Source organism: Amblyomma americanum, chromosome 3 (genome assembly GCF_052857255.1).
Source record: "Amblyomma americanum isolate KBUSLIRL-KWMA chromosome 3, ASM5285725v1, whole genome shotgun sequence".
NCBI classification, from domain to species: Eukaryota; Metazoa; Arthropoda; class Arachnida; order Ixodida; family Ixodidae; genus Amblyomma; species Amblyomma americanum.
Window position 1 is genome coordinate 226,698,950 of NC_135499.1, and position 26,064 is coordinate 226,725,013.

Below are 26,064 nucleotides of genomic sequence, written 5' to 3' on the forward strand. Positions count from 1 at the left end.
AAGAACGACTGCTGTACCAATTTTTTCTCCAGGTAATATTGAGAACCCACCTGTGGGAGCAGGGGCAGCCGCAGCTGGCGGTGGCGGCACCTGAGGAGGCAGCGCTGGGTACATTGGGTAGCCTGGGGGATAATGCGGAGGCAAAGGCATGCCTGGTGGCAGCAGCATAGGACCTCCGCTGTCCATGGGGGGTCGGGGCAGAAAGCCTGGTGGCATCGGTGGTGGTGCGAGCTGCAGGCACAAGAACAAGAAGAACAGTAAAATTAAAAGAAAGTAATTACTCATTTGCATCCACCCAGGCGCTGTTAGATGGCTATAAAGGAAAACTATACAGCTTTCTCAGAAACTTAATAGTTAAAGAAAAATTCGTCCTGGTCCGGGGTTAGAACCCGGAACCTCTCTACCAACTGAGCTGACCGGGACGGCAAGCTTATGGTAGGGCGAGAGTGAACTGACCAATAACTCGAACTGGGAACAGTATTGGTCAAATATTTAGGAAATCTCCTAAGGTGGAGTACATTTGTAATAAAGAAGTAACTATTCCACCTTGGGGGATTACCCTAAATATTTGACCAACAGTAAAGTTGCAGCACGGACCACTGAAGACAGTTTTGTGGGCTTTCCACTGAGCGCACATGCCCCCAGAAGGTTGGCAACGAACTCGGTGAATGAAAAGCAGGCAGCTGTTTAAATTGTGAACGATATGTTGTCACTTATGAAACAGAGAGACCACTGTATCCTTCGCTTCCTATATGCACTCTATGAATGGGCAAGTGGATTTTTCACATGAAGATTTGAACAGAGAGTCAGACACATCTTGATCTCTCTGTGCATTCCCATTTGTTCTTCGCTCTTTGTTTCCGCAATATTTCAAACCTTGCCACAAAATTCAGTCTCAAAACATTAGACATGGACTTGGTGCAGATGGAGCTGCATCAATTAAATACAACAGGCAGTAACCTGAAATTTTCTCCACCTGCTAAATAACACATATCATATACTAGACGGATAATTGACAATGTTCAGAAAGGGCTGTTAAGCAGATCAATGGGTAAAGAAAACATGATAAAGGATTCACCGAATTTCAGCCCAAAAGTGCTTTACAGAAGCATGTGGCCACAGCACTAAACAAGTAAAACAAGCAATGTGTCTGGTACAATAAGACATACACATGACATAGATATAGAGTGACACACAGACATGTATATATCATGTTTTATGATCTAGACATTAAAAGCAAAATGCATACCAATTTTAAGCTTTCCAAAAGAATCTGGTACTGTAAGTGCTAAATCCAGATCCAGTTAACTAGATCACATTTTATTTTTTTTCAACACATGCTGTATGTCAAATTCAGCTCCAGTGACTTCCAAATAGGGTCATGCCTTGTTAATACGACCCCACGTCAATATGGATGACTAAAATTATGGACAATTTTTCTGGGGACCAAACTTTTTCAATGCATTTACGCCTCGCCTCGTTAATATGGAAACTTGCTGTCCGGACAATGAACAGGGGGAAAATGCATAGAGCCCATTGAACCACATGTATTTTTGCTGAGTTATGAACAGTGATGAGAGCAAAATCTCTACTGTCCCAACCTGATGTTTAACTTTTTGCATTTGAGTGCAGGTCACCAGAGGAATACAGTGGAAAAGTCAAATGACTGACTGACGGCCCTTTTCTTTTTTTGTTTCACATTTTACAGTGCAAAGTTGCCAAGGCACCATCCCATATTGCATGAATGGCTTTGCAGAACAGTTTGCCTGCAGTCTGTGCCACACAGAAAGCCTCATTCAACAGCTCTCAGCAGACTAAGTTGTGGGATTGCGGGATTTGAACAGTCATAGTAGGAGTTAGGAGATCTAGCTGTGACATGCATTCAAGCGTATCATACACAGGTGACTAGGCACGTGAAGCTGCACTACATTATTTCAATCATAATGGCAACCAGAATAATGGTCTAATTTCAACTTCACCAACCACCACTATGCACGAAGCAGACCCTAATCATGTTTTTTTTATCTTGACTTTTTTTCTTAGCAGTTCATTATTACGGACACTGTAGAAGCTTGGGCAAGTTGGTGTGACATGGTTTTTTCAGCAGCGCAGGGGACAAAGGACGTGACAAGTGCACAGACACGGCGCTGAACTTACAACTGGTTTATTGAGGTGATTTTCACTACTTAAATACAGTGGCAACCAATCTCAAATGAAAAAGACAGATACACAAAACAGATTGACGAAAATGACAATTCCTGAGCACAGGTCTACAGTGGCACAAGACCGGCTGCGCACATTTTTCTATTCTCATCAAGGAAACATAGTTCTTTATCAGACAGAGCTATTGAGGCAACGCTTACGCATTCATCTTTGAATTTATGGATTTCATGAGCTTCAATGATTTCACGAGTGATTTTTGTTCTATTATCTGACAGCACTCGACACTGAGTGAAAACAGGATAACACGGCGGTTTATTGTTCTTTTTTCTTTCCTCTGCGCAGTCTCTGCAATGAATGCCAAGGTGACGGGAAGCGGTGCCGCTCACGTTGTTGTTGTGTTCCCGCAGCCAGTCGTTGAGGCAACGACCAGTTTGCCCCGTGTAGTGCTTGCCACATGTAAGCGGAAACCTGTACACAACATTGCTGCTACATGGTACAAAACCTTTTGGTGTTTCTTATCGCAGCCAACTGTCCTTTCATTGCTGCTGTTTACAATATGGCAGAGTTTGGAGAGCTTATCGGGCGCGGAAAAAACGACGTTTACATCGGCACGCGCTCCCACCCTTTTCAGATTATGTGAAATGCGGTGGAGATAAGGAATAACCACATACTTTCTTTTTCCTTCCTTGGGCCTTTCAGTGGAACCTCTGCGGCCTGAATGAATGATTTCTCTTAGCAGGCTCTCTGATATTGCAATCAGAAGGTCGGAAGGGTATCCTGCTGCTTGTAAGCGTACCACCTGATTTTGATAGCTGTCTTGCATCGCATGATGGCATGATTTTTCTAGGGCATTTCTTAAACACAACTTTGCGATGCCGCGCTTTACAAGCTTAGAATGTGCAGAAGCGAAAGGCGTGAGGGGCTTCTGGCATCGTGGCTCGTAACGCCAGCACACATGGCTATTGTTGAGGCATATGGCAAGATCTAAGAAACGTAACTTTCCTTCAGAAGGCGTTTCATGCGTCAAAACAAGAGGGTCAAGACAGGTGTGAAAAATTGATAAAACTTTCGAGACCGAGGCCTCTGCGTCAGTAACTGCGCATGTCATCAAAACTAAAAAATCATCTACAAACCTAAAAACACGAGCCACCCTTTCGTCTAGTTGACTATCAAGGAGCCTGTCATGGTGCGCGAGATAAATGTCGCTCAGTATCGGAGCTATGCATGAACCAATGAATCTGTTTACCTCCAGAGCAATGGCATCTGCATTGGTTCATGCATGTAAACGTCGTTTTTTCCACGCCCGATAAGCTCTCCAAACTCTGCCATATTGTAAACAGCAGCAATGAAAGGACGGTTGGCTGCGATAAGAAACACCAAAAGGTTTTGTACCATGTAGCAGCAATGTTGTGTACAGGTTTCCGCTTACATGTGGCAAGCACTACACGGGGCAAACTGGTCGTTGCCTCAACGACCGGCTGCGGGAACACAACAACAACGTGAGCGGCACCGCTTCCCGTCACCTTGGCATTCATTGCAGAGACTGCGCAGAGGAAAGAAAAAAGAACAATAAACCGCCGTGTTATCCTGTTTTCACTCAGTGTCGAGTGCTGTCAGATAATAGAACAAAAATCACTCGTGAAATCATTGAAGCTCATGAAATCCATAAATTCAAAGATGAATGCGTAAGCGTTGCCTCAATAGCTCTGTCTGATAAAGAACTATGTTTCCTTGATGAGAATAGAAAAATGTGCGCAGCCGGTCTTGTGCCACTGTAGACCTGTGCTCAGGAATTGTCATTTTCGTCAATCTGTTTTGTGTATCTGTCTTTTTCATTTGAGATTGGTTGCCACTGTATTTAAGTAGTGAAAATCACCTCAATAAACCAGTTGTAAGTTCAGCGCCGTGTCTGTGCACTTGTCACGTCCTTTGTCCCCTGCGCTGCTGAAAAAATCATTATTACGGACGACTCAATTTACCGAAAATTTTGCACTGGAACCAACGTGGCCATATAAACAAGGCACATCTGTATAACATTTTTCCATTACTTGCCAGGGCTTTGTTCGTATGCCATTATTACTTTTCCTTCATGTGGATGACTTATCTGCCAGCATATATTCTAAAATAGTTTTATACAGATGACTGTATCCTAAACAATGACATCAATACACCACCAAGATAACTACAGTCGTGCACTGTGCAAATCGTGGCAGATGAGGCTTTACTGAGTAATGCAATGATGTGCCCCAATACAAAGTTTGTCTTCTGTCCTTTTACACTTAACTTAAACCAAACGGCAGGATGCTGAAACAAATTGGGAGGCAGAAGACTCGTAATTTGTAGTTGAGCCTTAGTTGCGGGCTCTATATGCCTGCAAACAAGAACCATTTCGACATGTTGTGTGCAGCTGCTGGAGGAGCCAGAAAAACAGCACTTGTTGCAACTCTAATGATTACCTGCAAATGACGCGATTACCACACGAGTAACAGATGCTACATCGCAAGAACACACCTAGCATGTCACCAGCATAACGTCGGCATCTTTGGTTTCAGTTTCAGCTAGCAGATGAAACAAGACCCTCGTTGTTAATTTTTGCAGCGACTTCACTGTCCCGGATGTGTGCATATAGCTGACATTTCTACAGCAAATCCTCATTTCCTAAGAGGCAGGAGGAGCCTGTCTGAGTAATACTGCGGCCACACTCATATCGGTGTTCTCCGAAAGAAGCACGCATGATGACTAAGCGCAATTAGCGGGTCTCACATTGTTACGAAATCATAGAGAGAGCTACGAAAAGCCACATCAATCTGCACAAAGCCAACAGCGCCGCACTACTGTTGTGAACACAAAGCGACGGGCCCATGAGCCACGACTAACCCCGAACGGCGGTGCCGGTGGCATCATCAGCGGCGGCATAGGAGGCATGCTGTTCACGTTCGGGCTGCCGTCCTGCGAAGAAATGGAAAAAAAATTTTTTGACAACTTAGGTTACAAGCGAAAATCCAGCGAAAGTAGCGAACGATAATATACGAGCGGATCACACACATGTAGACTACATGGACTTGAAATACGGCGTTAGAGATCTAATATGCGAATTATTATGCACAACGCCTCATTGCGACCCAGCGAAACCATCATTAGAAGTTACATTTCATCAGAAAAAAAAAAATCAGAATACGGCAGCGTGCACGAGCAAACGCGCCGTTTACACATCAGCATGCTCCGTTAAAGCCGGCGTTGGTACGCGCGTCAGAGCGCGATACGGCATAACAGACATAGCTGGCTGCAACCAGGTAAAACAGGGAGCAATTATCGGACGAAATAATGACAAAATACACGCACCATAACAACTTTCAGCGTTTGAACCACCTGTATTAGCACCACTGAGCCCAAGTTCGCATCAACAAATGCATAGTCTCACTGGAATACAAATACACTACGAACAGCGCCGACACCGCCGATAGTGGACCTAACATAATAGTCCAAATATGAATAGGTGCGCCTACGGAGCATGCCACGGAGTGAACCGAGCCGAGTACAAACAATAAATAGCCTCCGAGATCGCAGTTATGCTTGAAATAAAGTTGTTCTGGGATGGCCACATTAGCGCTGTGATCGTAAGAAAAAATTTCACGAGTGATGGCTAGGTGGCGTGAGCCACCGCCCAATTTTTAGTCGGACTTTGGTATCAGATGTCCACTTGTTGTAAAGGGACTACATAGAGCGCCACCAGTCACTCATACATGGGGGACGGCTGCTACTTCGGGAGTACAGCGGACAAGAGACCTCACTGCGCACATTGCAGCAACGAGAGCAGACGACATTGCTTCGTGTATGCCCTGGTGACGCTAAAGATGATAAGGACAGAGAAATAGAACAGTTAAAGAAAAAAGTACATTAGCTTCAAGGGTTCATAAATAACCTCATGAAAGCACAAAAAGAAAGAGAAAAGGCAACATCCCCCTCTCCCCGCACACAACCCGCACAACCCATACAGGTAGCTCAACAAACTACCCCCCACAACACTCAAGCGGCAGGAAAGGTAGGAGAGAAAATGGAGGAGGCAGAAACAGTCAGAAGACCCCCACTTAAACGAAAAGGAGATGATGAAACAGACATATGGGTAGAGCTAAAGAATGAATGTGAAGCAATTAGGAACGCGATAAAAGCGATGCAGACAGAACAAAGAGAATTCATGGCGCAGGTCATGGCTGCAGTCAGCCAGATACAAGAGAATATAAATCAAAGATTTGAAAGCATAACAGCAGAACTGCAGGCGCAGAGAATCGAACTACAAACACAATTAAAGAACCGAGCTGATTGCCCTTGGAGAGCGACAGAAAAACTTAGAGGACACTGTTACTCAAATTCAATATGGCCAGAAACGCCCAAAATAAGTCTATCATTTGGCAGTGGAACTGCCGAGGATTCCAACGCAAGCGAGCGTTACTGCAAAACTACATAGACACATTAGTAGAGAAGCCGCTAGCAATAGCGCTGCAAGAGACCGGGAAATTAGCATCCCTCCCAGGATATCAGCGTTTCACAGTGATAAAGGGGAAAAATCGCGGGTAACAACCCTAGTGAAAAGAAACATAGCAACAATTGAACACGATATTCAATCCAGGGACATAGAAAGAGTCTTAGTGGAGATGCATACGGGTAGGAAAGAAGAGCCCAGTCTCTTTCTACTAAACATCTACTCAAGCCCTAAACAGAAAAAGATCAGGTTCAGGGCCATCTTCCGAAAAGCTCTAAAAGCAGCGGGAAAGAACCCCCTCTTCATCGTAGGAGACTTAAATGCGCCGCATGAGGAGTGGGGATACAACAGGAAAGACGGCAAGGGAAGGCAGCTGTGGGAGGATATACAAGAACTGAGCCTCTCACTACACACCGACCCAGGAAACCCAACTAGAAAAGGAAGCAGTGTTATTGCGGACACCACACCCGATCTAACACTCTCCGAAAACACCAAAACAGTAACATGAGAAAATACAGGACAAGACCTAGGCAACGACCACTATATAATTGCCACTACGCTAATGCAGGGAGTCAAAGAAAAACGGTTAAAACAGCCAAAAGTCACAAAATGGGACAAATTTAGAAAGCGGAGGGAGGAATCCTCAGCCGCAACCATCACAAACCTAGGAGAGTGGACACACTCAAAAGACATGCTGCCGAAGCAACAAACTCTGGAAGGCCAAGACGCCCCACTCATAGCAGACAACAAACTACTGCACTAGCTCTATGCTACTGCACATGTGGGAGGCAAAAGGTAGTCTAGAAAACCGGCTCAAAAGACAGAAATGGAACCGGAATCTAAAAAGAAGAATAGCCAGATTAAATCGAAAAATACGCACTACAACTATGCGAACAAAATTGGTGCAGCAAATGCGACGACATGGAAAAAGGCATGAGTCTAGCAAAAACATGGAACATTCTAAGACACTTACTAGACCCAACCCAATCCAGGTCGCAGACAAACATAAGACTAGCCAAGACGCGACATAAATACGACGGAACAGACGAGAGCTTCATGGAAGAAATCAAGCAAACATACATAGGAAACGTGACTCGCACCAGCCTACCAGAATATGGGGGACCCCCAAATGAGGAGCTAGATGCACCCATAACGGAGGCTGAAGTGAGAGCGGAAATAATCAGGCTTAAAACGAAATCGGCCCCAGGACCAGATGGAATAACAAAGAAAATGCTGCGAAATCTAGACGATGAGTCGATCACAGCTATAACAAAATATGTACAGCAGGTATGGGAGAAGGGTGAACTTCCGAAACAATGGAAAGAAGCTAGCATCATACTAATCCCCAAACCGGGCAAGCCCCCTAAGCTTGAGAACCTCAGGCCGATTTCTCTCACATCGTGTGTAGGGAAACTAATGGAACATGTAATCCAAACGAGGCTAACCCGATTCATGGAAGGTAATGAACTATGGCCGAATGAGATGGTCGGATTCCGGCCGGGACTCCAGCACGACATCATAGACTCGCGATCGAGAGATATAAAAGCAATCCTAGGTCTAGACCTCAAGAAAGCTTTTGGCAATGTCAAACACGAGGCAATCCTGACAGAACTTCAGGAAATAGGCGTGGGAGGCAGAACCTACAATTATATAAAGAACTTCCTGACAGACAGGACGGCAAAGATAAGATACCAAGATTTGGAATCGGAAGAAATAGAGCTGGGAAACAGAGGTACCCCACAAGGATCGGTACTCTCCCCACTCCTCTTCAATCTGGCAATGAGGGGTCTCCCAGCTAAACTTGGGAGAATAAAAAACCTAAATTTCAGCATGTATGCTGACGACATAAACGCCTGGATAAACAAAGGTAGCAACGCAGAAATAGAGAACAAGCTGCAAACGGCTGCAGATACAGTGGTAGAGTACGTAGCAGCTAGGGGGCTTGCCTGCTCACCAGAAAAATCAGAACTCTTAATGTACAACCCCAAATCATTAAGGCTGAAAAAAGACAGCGATCTCAACATCATGGTCGGAAACAAACCAGTACCCAAAGTAGACAAAATAACAATATTAGGTCTTTTCATTCAAAGTAACGGATACAACGACGAAACCATAAAGAAATTGGAAGGCTACGCAGCACACATGACTGGGATATTCAGAAGAATAGCCCTCAAGGAGAAAGGGCTAAAGGAAAGGAGCCTAGTTAAACTGGTACAAGCGTACGTCATCAGCCGACTCAGCTACGCTAAACCATATCTAAACATCGGGGCCTCAGAAAGAGATAAATTGGACTCAATAATCAGGAGATGCTACAAACGAGCACTCGGAATACCCATAAGCACCTCCACCGAAAGACTCCTAGCAATGGGAATCCATAATACATGGAAAGAAATAGCTGAAGCAGTAAGGACCGCCCAGCAGGAAAGACTAAGCCAAACATACACAAGCAGGGCCATTCTAAGCATGGTGGGACTGCAGACGGACAGAGGCATGCAAAAGAAACAGGATATTCAAGAAAAATCGGGGAACAGCTGAGGATTGACCCGCTTCCCAAGAACATGCATCCCACCTTCAATAAGGAAAGGAGAGAAAAAAGAGCTGAAGCACTAGTCAAACGCTTCAGCGAAGTAAACAGCGAGACAGTGGCATACACAGATGCGGCGAGCGGAAAACTGGGAGCAGCAGTAGCCTCGGTAGTAGATGGCCAAGGTAAAGCAATCTCGGCAGCAACAATACGCAGCCGCAATCCAGACGTAGCGGAAGAAGTAGCAATAGCGCTTGCTTGCGTAGGCACCAAGGCAAGTTACATAATAAGCGACAGCAAAACAGCCATCTACAATTACGGAAGGGGCAGAGTAGCACCTGAAGCGGTGCGAATACTAGTTGGAAGAAAAATTGATAGGAAAATTAGCCTCATATGGGCACCAGCTCACACGTCAGTTCCAGGCAACGAGGCGGCGCACATCTTAGCCCGAGATCTCTACCTCCGGGCAAGAGCAGAGCCACCCGATTGCAAGGAGCTTGACGAGAGACTACAGACATACACGGAGATAATAGAAAACTACAGATTACAGCGAAGAACTGTCTCTCCACCGGACAAAGAGCTCGGAAACAGAGAGGCAACAACTTGGTGCAGATTACAAGCAGGAAACTACATAAATCCAGTATGGGCATCACACGTCCTGAAAGACGAAGACATAGACGATAAATGTAAGGAATGCGGGGAGAGGGGGACCCTCGACCACATAATCTGGCAATGCACACACTCCCCAGGGGTCAATGAAGGAATAAATAGTAGAGAAGCCTGGGAGACCCTTCTGCAAAGCGCGGACCCCGCCATGCAGAGGAAAGCCATCCATCTGGCAGTCAAGGCCGCGAAGAGCCAGCAACTCTTTGCCTGCATCTAGTCGCGGAGGCCCCAGCCCCTAGGCCTGCGCGCCAGGAGTAGGGAGTAGGGGGTCTCTATTTCTGATGGAAATAAAAGTTTTTGGAATGGAATATGGCGGTCGCTGCAATATGAAGAACGACCATGTCATGGCCCCTTTAAGTTGTATCTGATTATATTGACTATAATGTACATACTGTACACTATACACCGACACCACCGAGATAAGGGACGCGCGGCGAGGTGTGTCGCCCTGATCGGCTGGGAGCTACTGCAAGCAGCGATTTTTAAACTATTTCTAAACTGTAGGGTCCGCAAAGAGCTTTCAAATTTTACTCGAATACCCAAAAAGACCACCTCTTTAGATCTGTTGCACTAGAATATGCCCATTGAATCCATTTCAGGGCCTCTTCAATATTTGCTGAAAAAAAATATAACGCGTTTCCAATGCAACGTTTCCAAAATTTTGCCAAGCAAGGCACCCTACAGTGCCACAAATGCTGCTATTGCTTTTGCCCATGCAACAGTTTGGAGGTTGTCAAACTAGTGTGCACGGGACTGCAGACTTAATGAAGCTGTGCCAGTGCATGTATGAAGCGGAAATGCATTTTATTATCCCATTCCAAAAGAACCAAGCAACAAAATGCAGGAAGGTGTTCCTCCGCTGACAGAGTCTGCTTGCTCTTCCCAGCCAGCCGGACGGAAGCCCAGGTGGAAGTGGCCGGCTCAGTCGAGGATATCCCTGGAGAGATGCACAGTGTATTTGTCAGCAGTCACAATGAAAAAGCAAACTCTTGAAATGGAACATGACGCTACACTCTCAGGCATGCTACATATCATAGAGGTTATTCTTTCTATAGTAGGACACAACTTAAAAAAACAGCAGTTGCTAACAATGAGCCACAATCAGCAGTGTACTGTATTACTCCGCTAGCCAGTTTCAAAAGTAAACGAAATGAGCTTTTTTTGTGTTTTACTTTATTAAACAAGCCAGGTATAAACATTCTTGAGCTTTCAAATTTTTTCTCGTGATTAGCTAATTCTTCTTTAGATGACAAGAGAAGTTTTAAAAACGGACTTTGTTTTTGTCGAGGAGGAATTCTGTGCGTTGGTCCTAAATGTGGGCGGAGCTTCACTGCAGACTTAAGCTGTATCCGACTATAGAATAAAACTTATTCTAAGTGAGTGCGCAGTGTTCAAGGGCACAGCACATGACTTCAATTTGTGTCCACGGTGGGTTGTACTGTGATAATACCCAACAGTTGCACTACAGTAACATGCTGCTCGGTTTTCATGTGTACTGTGTGTGAAACCTTTCTCTGAGACCATGCAAGTTACCCGTAAGAACTCTCAGCGAAGAAGCCTTCCACTTTTTCTAGGTAATAAATTTTCAGAAGGGGCCACATTTTGTAGCATCTCAGACTACAGCATGCTTTGCTGGACGGTCTCACAGTTCATAAAACAAAGCCTGCATGAGATGCTCACTCATGAGACCGGGACTTCCTGACGAGGCCGGGACCCCAAGAGGGCGGCAGGGAGGGCTGCAGGCGAAGTTGTTCTCTCAACTGTGCCGTGGCCAGGGCAAGGCGGCGTGACTGCAGGCGCAACAGCACAATCGGCATGAACACAGTGAGTGAATGTAAGAGCCATGATAATATATTGCGCCGATTCTACATGCTGCCATTCAAGCATGCGATCCACAGTCAATATAAAGGGGAGACTTGACTTTCAAATTGCAAAATCATGGCCAAAAATGTCTTTTTCTTTATTATTGTATACTATGCTCGTACACCTCCTTTTCTATGCTGTCCTGAAGTTTCATAGCTGAAATCCACCAGGAAGTACTCTAGAAAAATTATTTCATGCACCACGATGGCACTGCATATTGGGAAAATTCTAGAAAAAGTGGTCGTTTTTATCCATTTCAGTGCTCACCTTGTGCAGCAGGTTTCTTCATGCCTGTTTTGTCTATTTTGACTCAGTTTATTCTATTGCACCCATAAACTCCGCTCTATGTGCGACGTTTTTGCTTTTTCATTTTGACGAATTGTAGATTTTCAGTGTGACATCTTGTTTACATTCAGGCATGTCTATGCCAACTGCTTTGTAAAAAATGAAAACAAAAAATTTGTGCCAAAGAAAAAAAAATTCTAAGAATGTTATCACATGTAGCATGTATTCAGAAAGGCCGTGAATGTTGAACCAGTCTTCTATCACATTTTGTCTAGTCTGAAGATGTTTCACAATGTGTAAAAGAGAAAAAGTTCATATAAGAAAAGTTCTCCAGGTATAATGCTGAAGTTTGGTGCACTTAAGTTTGAAAGCATTACTATCATGCAAAAAAGTTTCCTCGCAATCCATCAAAAAATAAGAAAGTTCGTGTTCAAAGCCGCATTCACTACATTCCATCATAATGAGTGCATATGACCAGCTGTAGGAACTGCAAGCATTGTCTTGGCCGGAGACACACAATGGAAGCACCCAAAGCTGCAATGGGATGCACAATAAATTACAGAAGACAACAGCGTCTCCGCATCCAGCAGTCACAGCCTAGGCATTGGGCATGTGTCCCCGTTTTACTCACACGGGGCTAAGGTATTGCCTCTCACATACTTGGTGCACCATTAATACGCAGGTTGCTAGACATAGCTGCCTGTTGTGTGGTGCAGGCCCCACGAAAATGCACTAGTGGCATAACTTCCCACAAAACTGCCACAAGCTAAACAGGACACTGCCTAGCACTTGGCCATTAAGAACGTGCCAAGGCAACAAACACAGCAATGCTGCATTCTGGTTGGCGCTCCTGAGCCTCACAAACTTTTTTTCTATCAAGCAAATGCATGAATTTCAAAAGGTTTATCCACTTCTTGAAATGTACAAGCCGGAATGTGCTATCCCTAGCTGAAGTCTCAAGAACATGACGATGGGCAGAGTGCATTGCAACGCTGAGTAACAATACAGTGCCGAGACTGGTGTTATGTGCATGGGAGCAAAGCGCCGCTCTGATTACTGCTGTCAAGCCTTTTTGTGAACAAGTGTGACAAGAAATGCAAGTCGCTTTCTCTTAAGGCTTTCAAGAAACTTGCCCAGCCACGAAGGGAAGATGTGCAACAACAGCTTTTAACTGTAAATGGCAGAAGGGAATGGATGAGCAAAACAAACAATGAGAAAAATTGTGTAAGCACATTCTCCATGTTTTGCCAACGAGCGCTGCACCATCAGACCGAACAGCTTCATGCGGTTATCTGAAGGAAAAAGTGCCACTGCAATCGCTCATCATGGGAGCACCACAAGGTGCAAGCTTCATATTTGGCTTGGCTAATGTTTGGCTGGAAATATAGACTCAGCTGCACAAATACAGCTTCTTATTGACTTAAAAGCCTCAAGGAGCTTTATTCATTTTGCAACATGCCCAGGAAAATTGTTTAGCACACAATGGGAGACCAGTTTTGCTTTGCACTGCTTTCATTAACTCTGACAAATATAGTTTAGAGCTTCCGTGATTGCAGGGATACTACTGCATTTTAATAAAAATCGCTTGAAATATACAACCACCTGGACTTAATTCTATGCATGTGAACTGAGCTGCAGCCATATTTCTGTAGCCAAATCCACGTTTACAGCTAACACTAGTGAAGCCAAATAAGAAGTTTGCACTTATCAACGCACTCTCAGCAGATGGACAGCTAGAGAGGGGCACCTATATTCTGAATAGGTAATATTGAACAACCTTATGCTTCAGACTGCTGCAAAGCAATCTAGTCACCCCTCCCATGATATCCATACTTAAAGGGGTGGAGATACCAAATTTTTGGTTGGCGTGTTCTTTGTTTCAAACGTTGTGTATTGACCCAGGAAGCGTGAAACACGCTGCGCAATTCATATAAGTGCGGTAAATAATTTATTATTGCATTATTTATACTGAGCGATTTCGGTTTCGGTTTCTGAGCGCGGGGGTGTGCTGCGACGTCACGATCAGGGAAGAGCAGCAACCCTGGTCACATGGGCCCCAAAAGTTGTGACGCACGTATTGCTGCGTCGTCTGCTCTCGTACACATGCTGTGTATAGCAGTGCCTTTCGAAATCATATGACGACAAAGCCAAGCAGCGAGGAACGACACTGACTTCTGAAACCAGGCCGCTTGCTTCGACCAATCTCAATCGCCATACCGCGTACGCCAACGCGGTTTCTGCATTGTATTTCGCTTTGCCACGCTGACGCCGATGCACGGCGGACGTCTGCGTCGGCGGCCCGTAGCTGACCCTGGTCACATTACAGCGACACGATGCCTCACTTTTCCTACCGACCAATACCTGCCTCTGTCTTTACTTCGCGCCGCCCGCGCAGCCGCGCTGCGAGACTGCTCAGGGTCCTGTGGCTGCTGATTACAATATCTGCTGCTAGTTTAGCAAACAGTCCATGTATTCGCTAAATGAATGCTTCCAAACAATTGTACAGGGTTCAGAATTAACAGCACGGGTACGTAACTCCTCCAGGAATGCGCCCATGGCAACGACTGCATCTCGGCGCTACTTTTGTTTACATATATGCATCTGTATACAGGCACCAATTGGGTGCTTTAGTTCAGCAAGAAATGCAAACTGCATTCCATTTAGGTTAAGCAAGCTCATCTCTTTTGCGCCGATTGCGGGTTTACTTGTTTGCGCAGTGCGATAACTATGCAAGAATCACCGAAGAATGCGAGCGCCAGCCTGGGGAATGCTTCATACCCAGGTTGTTGACAACGCGTAGGCTCGGCATTTCTGACTCGTTGTAACTGCTATTTTGCTTTTTCCGATGTTTTCAGTGCTTGAATTTAAATGGGCTTATCTAGAGGCATGTTCGGCACCATTTGAGATAAACAAAATGGCTTAATTTGTAGCCCTCAAGCGACGCCGACGACTGTAGCTGCCGCCGCGGGCGCCCGCAGCATTGACCGAAAGACGGTCACACCGCCTAGCAGCGGCGCTTCCCGCTTCATGTATTTGCGTCCTATGATGTAACCTCGATTTAAGGTCACTGTTGTCAAAACTACGCTCGATGACAATATGTGTCAGCTAAAACTTGTGAACTTGCTCTTCACAATCGCGGACATTGCACATACGAACCCGGCGGACTCGCTAGGCTTCTTCGTATTGAAGGTGAGCCGAAAGGTGAACATATGAAATGTAGTCGCTCGTTTCGCTTATTCGTATTCCGATGAAGGTGCAAACAAGAGAGTCATCGTCTCACCAACGTGAAGGTTTCGCTCGGCCGCCTATATAAGGTGCCGGCTGATGCGCCAGCAACGGCAGATATGCTGATGAGCACACCGACAGATGAGTCGCCGAAGCACCCTCAGGCAGCGCCTCGCCGATGTCGCGGGTCGCCGTTCATAGTACGTCACGTTACTGTGTTGTGATGTCACTGCTATTCACTGATATCGCTCCCAGGGCTCTACGTCACCACCTATAGCGCTAGCGATGGGCCTCCATCGTGAGAAAGAGCACTTAGGGACTCTTTGGAGCTCAATTAAAATATATTTTAAGCGCTTGTTGCGTCCAATACTTCGCTGTGGGTGACCTTGCATACGAGGAAGCTCATAACAAGCTTACTACAGCCTCAAAATTTGATGTCCCAACCCCTTTAAGCTCAGAATAGAGAGTTTGCATGATGATGCTAAGAGTGACCAGCCTGCTCAACGAAGATCTCCTTTTGTTGCGCCAGCTGTCGGGCACGCTCCTCCTTGTCACGCAGCCGAATTGCCGCTGCATGCAGCCGCTGCTCACGGTCCGCCTCAACGCGGGCCAAATTGCGCCGCTGCTCAGCTTCTCGTTCAAGCCGCTGGCGCAGGGCCTCACGGCGCCGCTCTTCCAGCCGCTGCTGCGCTGCCTGGCGAGCACGTCCATTGGCTGCTGCCTGGTACTCTGCCACACGCTCCCGCCACACGTCCAGTGCAGCATCCATCTGGCGCTGCTGCTGAAGCACCTGCGCGGTTACCAAATGCCAAGAAGTGCAACACGGGCATGCAAACAATGGGTGCACATCTTCAGTCAGTACAGGCATGGCATTCGTTATCCAATTTTCTAGGTTCAAATATACGAATGCGAGGCATATCTGGACGCCATATTAATTTCTCCAGCATCTCCAGCCATAATTTGGGTGCGGCGCTGTACCCCACAAATCCAGAATCTGCCATGGTTCGTAATTTTACATCGGTGGTCCTGAAATGAGTTTTTCTAGCCATAATTTGGCTGTGCTGAACCCCACAAATCCAGAATCTGTCATTGTACAGAATCTCTCATTGGTGGTTCTGATGTGAGCTATTCCAGCCACAATTTGGGCATGATGAACCCCACAAATCCAGAATCTGTCACCGTTCAGAATTTTTCATCAGTTTTCGAACAAGTGATGAAAGATTCTAAACGACGACAGGTCCTAGATTTGTGAGGTTTAGCACACCCAAATTATGGCTGGAAAAGCTGAAGAAATGAAAACAGCATCCAGATATGAAGTATTTTAGAACCACGATCATTACATTCAGACTAACTGTGTTGTTCGTCAGACACCAGTGGAATGCAAGGATACGGAAACAGGAAAGAGTTGCCTGACACGGGCAAGTTAGGCAATGTAGTCCAGTCACCACTCGTGTACTACCTTAGTCTACTGGTGGAGACATGTATAGTATATATAATGGCATACTCTTGCGGATCTTTACTTATGATAACAATAATGAGGACAGAATTTGCAGTTTTGGCAGGAATCTATATTTTAAATTTGCAAAGAAAGTCAGACAATAGCTGACAGGGGCTCTGATGGCAGTTGGACAATGCGTCCTGGAGCAGACCCACTCCACTTTATGAATAGAACTGAGTGCCATACAGAGGGTTATTTTTGTAGGGAGGTACCTCAGATAGCTTAATTTTTATCTCTTGCGAATAGTCATCATTTCCTGCACAGTTTAGATCTCCTTTTTATTATTTCTTAACATGTTTTTAAAAGTAGGCTGCCACTATTCCGACAACAGCACTGCCATTGGCAGTGCTTCTATTGGCAAAAAATGGTTCCTGGTATCCGTGACATATGCCACCAGCCCTATTTTATCAATAATTTCTTAAAACCACCTTAGTGCATTAAAATATAGTTTTAATAAGATTGTTGCATCTCAGTTATTGTAATGCTCATTACTGCCGCTACCGTCTAGGCGGCAGACAGTCATTGTGCCTGTGACGTCAAGGTTTGCAGACGGAGACTACCACAGGAAAAAAGAGAACATTCCCATATCTAAAAATTACACTAAGTTGTTCTGGCATGTTTCTAAGCCCCACAGCCGAGTATATGTTTATATAGGCAAGATGTTTTCTAGAGCAACAAAGCAAACATGGTTGAGAAAAGTTAGTGCACTGTCCTTTTATAATTATCTTCAACAGTGCAATCAACCAATACCCTGGTCAACGGCTGTGCTCATGCGCACCTGTCCTCGTCGCTCCTCAACCTGCTGAGCACTGCGGCGTGCATCATTTTGTCTCTGTGCAGCCGCCTGTGCAACCCGTTGGGCACACTGCTGGTCTTTCTGGCGAAGGCGTTCTTTCAGATGACGCCGCCGAGCATCTTCCTCAGCCCAGACACGGTGCAGCCGCTGCTCTGGTGCTGCCTGCAGATGCCAGAAGATCTGCTTGAGTCACCTAAGAGTTCTACAGCTTGCACTCACAGTGCCTGTATGCCCCAGTACAACAACAAGAGCTCTTCCCTTCAAAAAATCAAAAGAAAGGAAGGAAACAGTCAAATCACAAAACACCAGTTGGCATGTTTGTCGGCTCCTAGCTATCCTCACCATTACAAAGAGCAGTTCAGCATGAGACACTCCATAAGAATGCAGCACGTTTTCATGCAACCAGCTGCAACTGTGCTCAATTGTTCATTGCACTTCCAGGAGTCAGCTGGGGCAAAGTTCCAAGATAAAGAAAAATAGCCGCAGCTTACAGATGTTTGCCGAGATGAGCTGTTGCGCCTTTCTTCACTTGCTGAAAGCGCTTCACTGTCCAGAAGCTCGCAACTGCTGCTGGATGTAAGGGCCTGCCGACTTCTCCAACGCTGCAAAGCGAGACTGCCGAGTGTCACACATAAGGTGGTCACATACGCGCGTCAAGCATGCAACTTGGCACAAAAACGCAGCGGCATGAAGCTTTGTTCAGGATGCCACCTGCTGCCATCAAGAAAATGAAATGAAAAAGGTCAATATAGAATAAATGGAAGAACAGAATCAGATTTCTGACTTTGCAACTTAACCACAAATTATGAAAAGCTACAAACATGAGAAAGTCCTGCTTGTCCATGAACCCAGAGGAACAACAGCATGCGATGTGGCCTCGGTGTGACTGCGCATGCTCAAGCTACCCTGTGCACCGTGTTAATACTTAATATGTGGCAATAATATTTATGCATCAAAATTAAAAATGACAATGTCAGTGCTGATAACCTTTCAGGTGCTCTGCCTTGTGAGGAACAACTGTAGTACCACAAAAGAGCTACTCATGTAGTGTCTGGGCAGCCTTTCATAGCTAGTTTATGGTGTGTGTATGTTTTAGTACCCAAATATGAAGAGGCAGTAAGCATCTTCCTGTTTATATAACTGCCACAGCATTTAAAATTTTACCTGTTGCTACAACAAAGCACACTGCAGTTTGATGTCAGTGGTAGTTCTGCAAGTTTATCTTTCACTGACTTTTCACTGTGAATGGAGCATGAGCACAGCTGCACTTCAGAAAATGTTCCTCAGGAATGGGAAAATTTTTCTCAAGTAGTGCCAAACACAAGTATGCTAACCTCCTCGATGAAGTGTTGAAAAGGCATCCAATGTAGAGTTCCCCCTGCTCAAGATATACCCCGCGCTAGGTTCCTACAAAGGCATAGTTTTCTACATACATGCACAGTTCACATAAGTTCTTTTACACAATTTGGTTACTTCAAACTACGAGCCCCTAGGATAACTGAGCATGCAGAAAAGCCTAAATGACACTGCACTTATGCTCCAGTACCAAAACATGAAGCCTCCTTCGAGAATTTCAGTTTTTGTCTCATATGTTCATGTTTGGTAAATATGACCCTGTATACTAGCCGTAAAAGTTCAAAAGGACAATAAAAAAATTATGCAGAAAGACAACGCTATCATTTCTCACTTGCTTTGATTCCCTGCACTTTGACGATCCCTTTCCCATGCAAATTATTATACAAAGAGTGAAAAATTAAAATTTTCAGATTTTGTTAAGAAGCATGCCAAAATTTCCATCCTCCCAAATGCGTAATTATGAAGTTTCTCATATCTCCAAACTGTGACATCCTGTCGAAAGAACTCATTATGCAAAAAAAAGTAATTGCACATTTTAAACATTGTAAAGCACTTAACCTACCAAAATAAACAAAACAAAATGCACACTGACCGAAGCTACCTTAAAACAATGAAGCATCCATCTTAAAATTTATTTTTTACATTCATTTCACATGCCTGGCTTAAATGGTTCTGTGGACAATTTCACATTTTTTTGCATTTCATTGCTGTGCCCACATTTCTGCACAATGTGCCTTCTAGATATGGAGATTCAGGATATGAGTATAAATGTGCACACAGTGCCTGAAGGGGCTACACTGTGGTAGAACAGTATAAAGCCAATTACGTATTGTGATTGAAAAAGCATGTAGTCTTCTTGACCACCTATTTTTTTCAAGATAATACATACAACAATCCAAGTTCTGACCTTCTATTAATAAACAGACATATTTTCAAGCTGTATGCAACCTTTCACAGTGTGTTATGTTACAGATTTCATTCCAGATGAGATTGATAAACTTGTTACGGACAACTCTACATTGTGCAAAGGGTATGGTATCCAAGATGTCCTCAATGAGGCAGAATGCACCCTTCTGTGCACGTTCGCTAGCAGCAGAAATGAATTATTTCAAACCAATGCCATGCACAGAGCCTTGCAGTGTTTCACAAGACAAGGTTTAAGGCAATGCATTTTACCACAAGGCAACAAAATAAACAAAAAGGGATACTTGCCGAAAGAAAAAAACCAAAACTGAGAGGCCCCAAGGTTCCCTAACCTGGGCTGCACAGAACAAAAAATTAAGCCATCAGCATGCAGCATAGACACAACATGAAAGCTAGTGTTCTTACTAAAATGTTCAAATGACAAGATGGCTCATTCACATAAGTACAGCTCCCACTATCCATCAGACAAAAAGAATGGTGGATAACACTGCAAGGTGCCTTGGCAAGCCTGATACCACTGTTCCGAGAGAAAGGTAAATCGTCCCACAATAAAGAACAGTACCTAACAGGAACGACATGCTCCTATATTGGCATGCTAGTCGTGCTAACAATTCCAGCAGGATTCACAATGCCACAGCATGAAGCAGTCAATGGAGCACAGCCAAATTCAGTTCCAACCCAGCAACAAAGAAGACGTCCCACCTTGTCACGAGACTGCACACTGCGCTGCTCTTTCTCCTGGTCCCAAGCACGGTGCGCTAAGCGGCGCTGCTCAGCTGCTTCTTCGTCACGCTGCCGTCGCTGAAGCATCAGCTGTAGCAGCTTCACATCCTGCAATGAAGTCCCTTTCATTTGTCCTTCAACTAGCACAGCATAATCCCTACTTTTTTCAATTTCAGTATCAATAAAGGCATTTTTGGTTGTTTTGAACAAGTACCACTGACCAGACTTCCGCAGCTGTGTGTGCGCCGCACTGCATGTGCTGCTCTTACCCACCCTCTCACTGACAGACTCTATACAGTGCACTGCTCATCAATAACAAAAGCAACAACACAACAATGGCAGTGAACCATAACCTATGGTAAAGAGTGCGACCAATGGCTTGACATGCATTTTTTGCATGTCTCTTAAAAAAGGCAGGCCAGTGTCAGCCCATTCAAAAAAACAGCAAGGAGTTTGTAGAAGAGCAGTTTGCATTTGGGATTGCTACTCCAAATATCAGAACATGGCAAACCACCAAGGAGCAGGTTTTCTTTTTTATGTACCTTAATGTGAAACTTGATAGCATAGCATGTGCTCTTGCATCTTGCATAATACAACACTCTTCAGGATCGTTTTGAGTATGCAAAGGATCAAAATGATAATTTGCATACAGGACTCATTATGATCATGGTCATTTTGGACATGCAACATAGGTCAAATTTGTCCTGCTAATAATAAGACACGATGCAGGGCTAGTTGGTGATGCATTCTTCTTTTCTTGAAATTAAACAGCGCTACATATATGGACGAATACACAGACATGACAGGACAGCACCCGTTCTGTCATGTCTTTCTGTGTATTCGTCCGTATATGTAGCGCTGTTTAATTTCAAGAAAAGAAGATTGTCCTATTAACAATGCCAATTATTAACACATGCAGCAAAAAGCCATACGGATGCCCAATGGGTGCTATGATGATGTTATGATATTCACTCAGCAGTGACAGACAACCTCAAAAATGAGCCACACAGCATGATGGATGTATATACCTGTGCCGGTGTATTATGCTGTGAATATTATTGTTAGAACTGCTTGCTAGCCTTGCCATGTGACAACGCAACTCACGAGCAACCTAAACAGCGCTCATTGCAACTCTGAAGTATGTGATTGACAAGCAAATTTCCGAGCATGACTCCAGTTCTTTTCAAAGCGTACTCTAGCATATGTTGCAAAAAGTTATAAGCCTCTTGAAGGCCTCATGCATGCCCTTCTAACAAAATCCCATCTCAACATCTTCCTAAAATTCCTGAAAGCATGGAGAAATTTTATATCTCTATACCGCTGTGCCTCCGCCAAACACATATTGAGCCTATTAGTACATGCGGGAAACATTATAAATTCAATTATTTTCCAGTTTTCAGTTTTGAGCATTAATTCGCATGTGCCCACATGTACAGTCAGGCCAGGATCGTTCATGGGGGTTTAACCTCCCAAAGCGACTCAGGCTATGAGGGACGCCGTAGTGAAGGGCTCCGGAAATTTCGACCACCAGGGGTTCCTTAACGTGCACTGACACTGCACAGTACACGGGCCTCTAAAATTTCACCTCCATCAAAACTCGACCGCGGCGGCCCCTCTTGTCAGGCCAGAATGAAATGTGAACACACGTGCTGTGCTTTTCTACTCTGCAGCGAGATATTCCTTCACAAGTAGCTTACTAGCATGCACTTGGGTAGACCCTTTTCCCAGAAACATGAATCAGGCTGGTTGTAGCTGAAAGCGCGCAGGTAAAATATTTCCTTTTGTTCACAGGCGCTGTTCGCATTTCATTCTGGCCTGACTGTACAAGCGCACACTGTATAAAATAATTCTGGTCAGTAGGTTGGCTAGCTCCAGCAGCTGATGCACTGATCACAGCTGCACGTAGAGCTTGCCTAGCGCTCCTGCTGGATTTTCTTTATCTTACAAGTTCATGGTTAATAAAAACTTATACGCCTCAAAGTTATGTTATAAACACTGTAATGGGACCGACTGGCAGGAGTACAAGCTGCGCAGAGAAGAGGTAGACCAAGTGTAGCTGTGATTCTTGAGCGACGCCTGTGAGTGTGTTTGTCGTGCCGCCCTCCGACCAACGCCTACTGACCTGCGGTTCGCATAAACACCTTTACAACACGCACAGTTACGGTACTAAGCCTACGCTAAACCAGTTGAGGAAACAATTTCTTACGATATCAGAATAAAAATCGCATGAACAATGCTCTAATTACTAGTCTTACGCAACATATTTGTCGAATTAGTTGTGCTTTTCTCATAACCTAGTGCACTTTTTTGCTGTACTTTGTTGGCAATTTTTTCTTTAGTTTACATATGTGCTGCGGTGTTTTAATTATTGTATAACTGACAGGTGTTTGCCATTTCAAGTAGTTTTCAGCTGTTTTATATGATAAATTTGCTTACCTCAGGGCTTAATGACTTGATTGCAATGTTTTATTACATGATTGATTTATTGGAGCTACAATGTTTTATATACTACATATCTTGCTTTTTGAGCGCTTCTGTAGCGCACTTGTGAACACATCACTTTCGTTGTTTTGCTCTGTTTATTTCGAGATGTCTACATTGTAGTGTTTTCAGGTTCACCACGCCCTACCTTGTAATGGTCACCTGGGCCTCGTCATGCTGCCTCGAGCAGCTTTTAGCCCAGGTGCTCCAACCAGTAAATATCTGGTGAAAATAAAATGATTTGAAATGATTTGATTTGATTTGATAATAATTCAGCTCCAGTTCAACAGCTTAGGGAGATTATACGTCGTCAGGACCCAATGGTTACCTTTGCAGGCAACGTAGACTGACCAACCCAGGGAAGCAGTGAAGATGGCACAGGAACCAGCGGTGCTGGATGTCGGAATGGGGAAGTGGGCGTTGACTTGCTGGCAGGTCGCCCCTCTGTGCTTGAGCCAGGTGTGCTGCCCTCGTCAGAGTCTCCCTTGGCAGAAGAACTTGGCTCACGGGTTGTGCTTGTTGAGTCATCCACACTGCCGTCATCTTCATCTGCATGAAGGCATACTAGCTGACAAAGGTGTCACATTCATCCTGATAAAAATGGTCTCTATATTACGTCAATAAAGACTTCGTCTAGCAAGAAACCAGGCACTATAAAATGCTACTCTCCCATAACTGAAAGTATCTATAAAGCTGTTTCTTTTTTTTGGTAAAATAAACAGTTTTTCTTGCTCTCACAAAATGTAGATGCACTCTCTTCAGCTACTACTGGCAGGAAAAAAAAAACAACCTAAAATACAAGTGCCACAAGTTGCAGATGCGACTGAGGAAAACTGAAGTCTGCAGCATTGCGCTACCTGTGCTGCACAATATCACCACACAAAGCAGCACCAGCATAATCAACTTCAACTGCCACTACAAATTTACCTAACAGAAGACTCCCAATAGCTTACACTTATTGCTATCATTGTCCCCCAGACTAATCAACATAGCTGTTTATCTCCACAGCTAAACCCTGCTCGCTGACAGGTCGAAATTACAAAATATTATTGCTTTTCAAATTAAAAATAAATATGCACTGCATCAATTTTTTGTTGACTGGTCAAGCCACCAGCACAAGTTGACCACTTTGCAAGGCTTGGCATGTAAAGGACTTTTACTAATGCAATTTTTGCAAGAAAATTGGTAACACTAAGTGATGAAAGTTAAATGAAACAATCTGACCTGTACTGTCATTACCTAGTTTATTCAAAACTAAAACTCGCCACCTTTTCTTAAAACACTGCAGCTCATCCATCTTCAAAGCACTTGTACTTAAAATGCGCTTTTTTGGTGGGGGCGGAGGGAGGGTGTTAAGCTGTATTTGTCTCCAGGAGAATGTTTGCATTTCTGTCGCAACCATGATGCAACAAGCCAGCATGTCAACAAAACACAAACAGTCAGCATTTAAACCAATGCAAAGGTATGTACAGTCATCAGCACGCCTGTCTAGAGCGCTCAAACACCACCCTGTTGCGCAAAGGAAGGAAAATTTTAAGTAGGTATGTGATTATAGAGACAATGCTTGCTTTGGAGTGAAGCAGCATAGAGATACAATTCGCCCTGACAATTGCACTGTATCAGAAACAGATGAACTGAGTGAAGATTTCAGTTTGTTCTGCAGCACACCGCTCCATCATTCTACACAGGTGTGCTGATGACTGTACATACAAGGTCTGTGATCGTTTAAGCTATCAGAGGTCTATCATCATCACCATAATAAGCCATGACCACCGCATCCCTTAACATTTTGTAACCACGACGCTGTTCCATTTTGCATAAGCATCCAGTTCTAATAACTTCTAAGTAGCCCAACTGCCAGTTCTGTTACCATATACTTTCCTCCACGACAGAACGTAATCACCAGCCCTTCAAAATTTTCTAGCGGCTAACTCTTCTGTTTCTTTTCAACCAGCAGAACCAATGGTATGGTGCTATGATGGAGCAATCTCAAACGATAAGCATCCTGCGGCCACAGGCTGAAGGGAGAGTGACTCTGCAGGGGATGGTGGTCTCAGCCCACACGATGATTAAGCTCGAAGGGCTGAGGCCGGCCTTCCCCGTTCCCAATGCCTCGCGGAGAGCTGTAGGGACGCTTGCCTGACGACAGGAGAACCCCCAACTGCCTAGTGCCGCTCCGTCGGTGTGCAGCGCGGCTCCCGGGTGACAAGGATAGCGACCGACGGCGGCGCAGCCGGTCCAAGCGGATCAGGGCCTCCCGCTCGCGCCGGCACCGGGCTAGCTTAGCGATGCGCTCGCGCTCGGCCTGCTCGTACAGCCGCCGAGCCTCGTCGGGCGGGGTGTCGGGCGCCAGCTCCTCCAGGAACTCTTCTAAGAGCCTCGGCAACAGCTCGACCGGCTGCGCACAGCAGGGCGGGATAGTCGTCGGCCCAAGAGCAAGCCACGGGTACTACTCTCACCTTGACGCCTTGGTTGGCACATGCTTCCAGCGATCGCGGACTGGTCAGCACGTAGGGGCAGTCAGAAGCATCGGTTTGGTCGAAGTTATACAGGTTGAGATTCAAGTCGTGTGGACTGAGACAGTCGCTGAGAGACTGTGCTAGTAGATCGCAATTCCATTCGCTAGCTTGAGTCGTCATACCGTCAAGCCGGCGGGGCACTGCCCGATACAGGCGTGCATGGCATAGCGGTCAGCAAAGCAAACCAGCGACGCTACTGGGCTCGATGAATCGGGCGTTTGCGGATGAAACGGTCGTAAGAACGCAAGCAAGTATCGTTGGCATTGTCGACCACCGTCCTGGCCGTCCCATAGTCCTCAGCTGGAGAAGGGCCGCAGACATACCGGGCGCCACGAAGCGGCGAGCTCGCTGCGTTTACTCTTGTTGCACTTCTCTGCGCTCATATCTGTTTTCGTTTAGATGCTAACATGGACTTGAGAAAACGGCTGTTCAGTAAATACATTAACATAGCTTACACCGATAACGGGAACGTCAATAATGAGCTTTCTTTCACAGTTAAATGACTTTTGTATGTGTGCAGGGACCTTACAGCGGACACACCCCCTATCGCTCGCTCTCCAC

The 26,064-nt window shown here is 45.1% G+C and overlaps 2 protein-coding genes across 9 annotated transcripts in view; both read right to left on the reverse strand.

The window, feature by feature from the left end:
- Prp40 (pre-mRNA processing factor 40) overlaps nt 1–5,744 on the reverse strand; it is a 49,378-nt gene extending 43,634 nt beyond the window's left edge. For 4 of the 5 annotated variants that reach the window (XR_013313473.1, XR_013313472.1, XM_077660359.1 and 1 more), the window contains exons 1-3: nt 5,506–5,744; nt 5,041–5,112; nt 51–231 (exon numbers count right to left, since the gene is read on the reverse strand). Coding sequence is in view for 3 of the 5 variants with exons in the window: in XM_077660359.1 (XP_077516485.1) it covers nt 51–231; nt 5,041–5,112; nt 5,506–5,508 (256 nt within the window). In the remaining 2 variants the exon portion in view is untranslated. Of the gene's footprint in view, nt 1–50; nt 232–5,040; nt 5,113–5,208; nt 5,333–5,505 lie in introns of those variants that run through there. The other variant, XM_077660360.1, reaches the window with a different exon arrangement.
- Nucleotides 5,745–10,618: 4,874 nt separating this feature from the next.
- Nucleotides 10,619–26,030, reverse strand: LOC144126276 (uncharacterized). 4 transcript variants are annotated; one of them, XM_077660365.1, is made up of 9 exons: nt 25,444–26,030; nt 25,124–25,382; nt 23,313–23,533; nt 20,483–20,611; nt 17,992–18,102; nt 17,483–17,662; nt 15,703–15,996; nt 11,514–11,623; nt 10,619–10,770 (listed from the first exon to the last, which is right to left on the reverse strand). In XM_077660365.1, exons 1-9 carry the CDS (start codon nt 25,621–25,623, stop codon nt 10,755–10,757), a joined length of 1,500 nt encoding a protein of 499 aa, XP_077516491.1. In that variant the 5' UTR covers nt 25,624–26,030; the 3' UTR covers nt 10,619–10,754. The 4 variants fall into 4 exon arrangements, with proteins under 4 accessions (XP_077516491.1, XP_077516492.1, XP_077516490.1 ...); XM_077660366.1 differs by having other exon boundaries at nt 15,703–15,984; nt 25,444–26,016; XM_077660364.1 differs by having other exon boundaries at nt 15,703–15,984; nt 17,483–17,680; nt 25,444–26,016.
- Nucleotides 26,031–26,064: the final 34 nt, after the last annotated feature.

Coding starts and splice junctions, on each gene's coding strand:
- LOC144126276 (XM_077660363.1), bottom strand. CDS start 25,623: ATGACGACTCAAGCTAGCGAATGGAATTGCGATCTACTAGCACAGTCT. Junction 20,612..23,312: donor AGTCTACGTTGCCTGCAAAG/GTAACCATTGGG, acceptor ACTTCATTGCAG/GATGTGAAGCTGCTACAGCT. Junction 17,681..17,991: donor GCTCATCTCGGCAAACATCT/GTAAGCTGCGGC, acceptor TGACTCAAGCAG/ATCTTCTGGCATCTGCAGGC.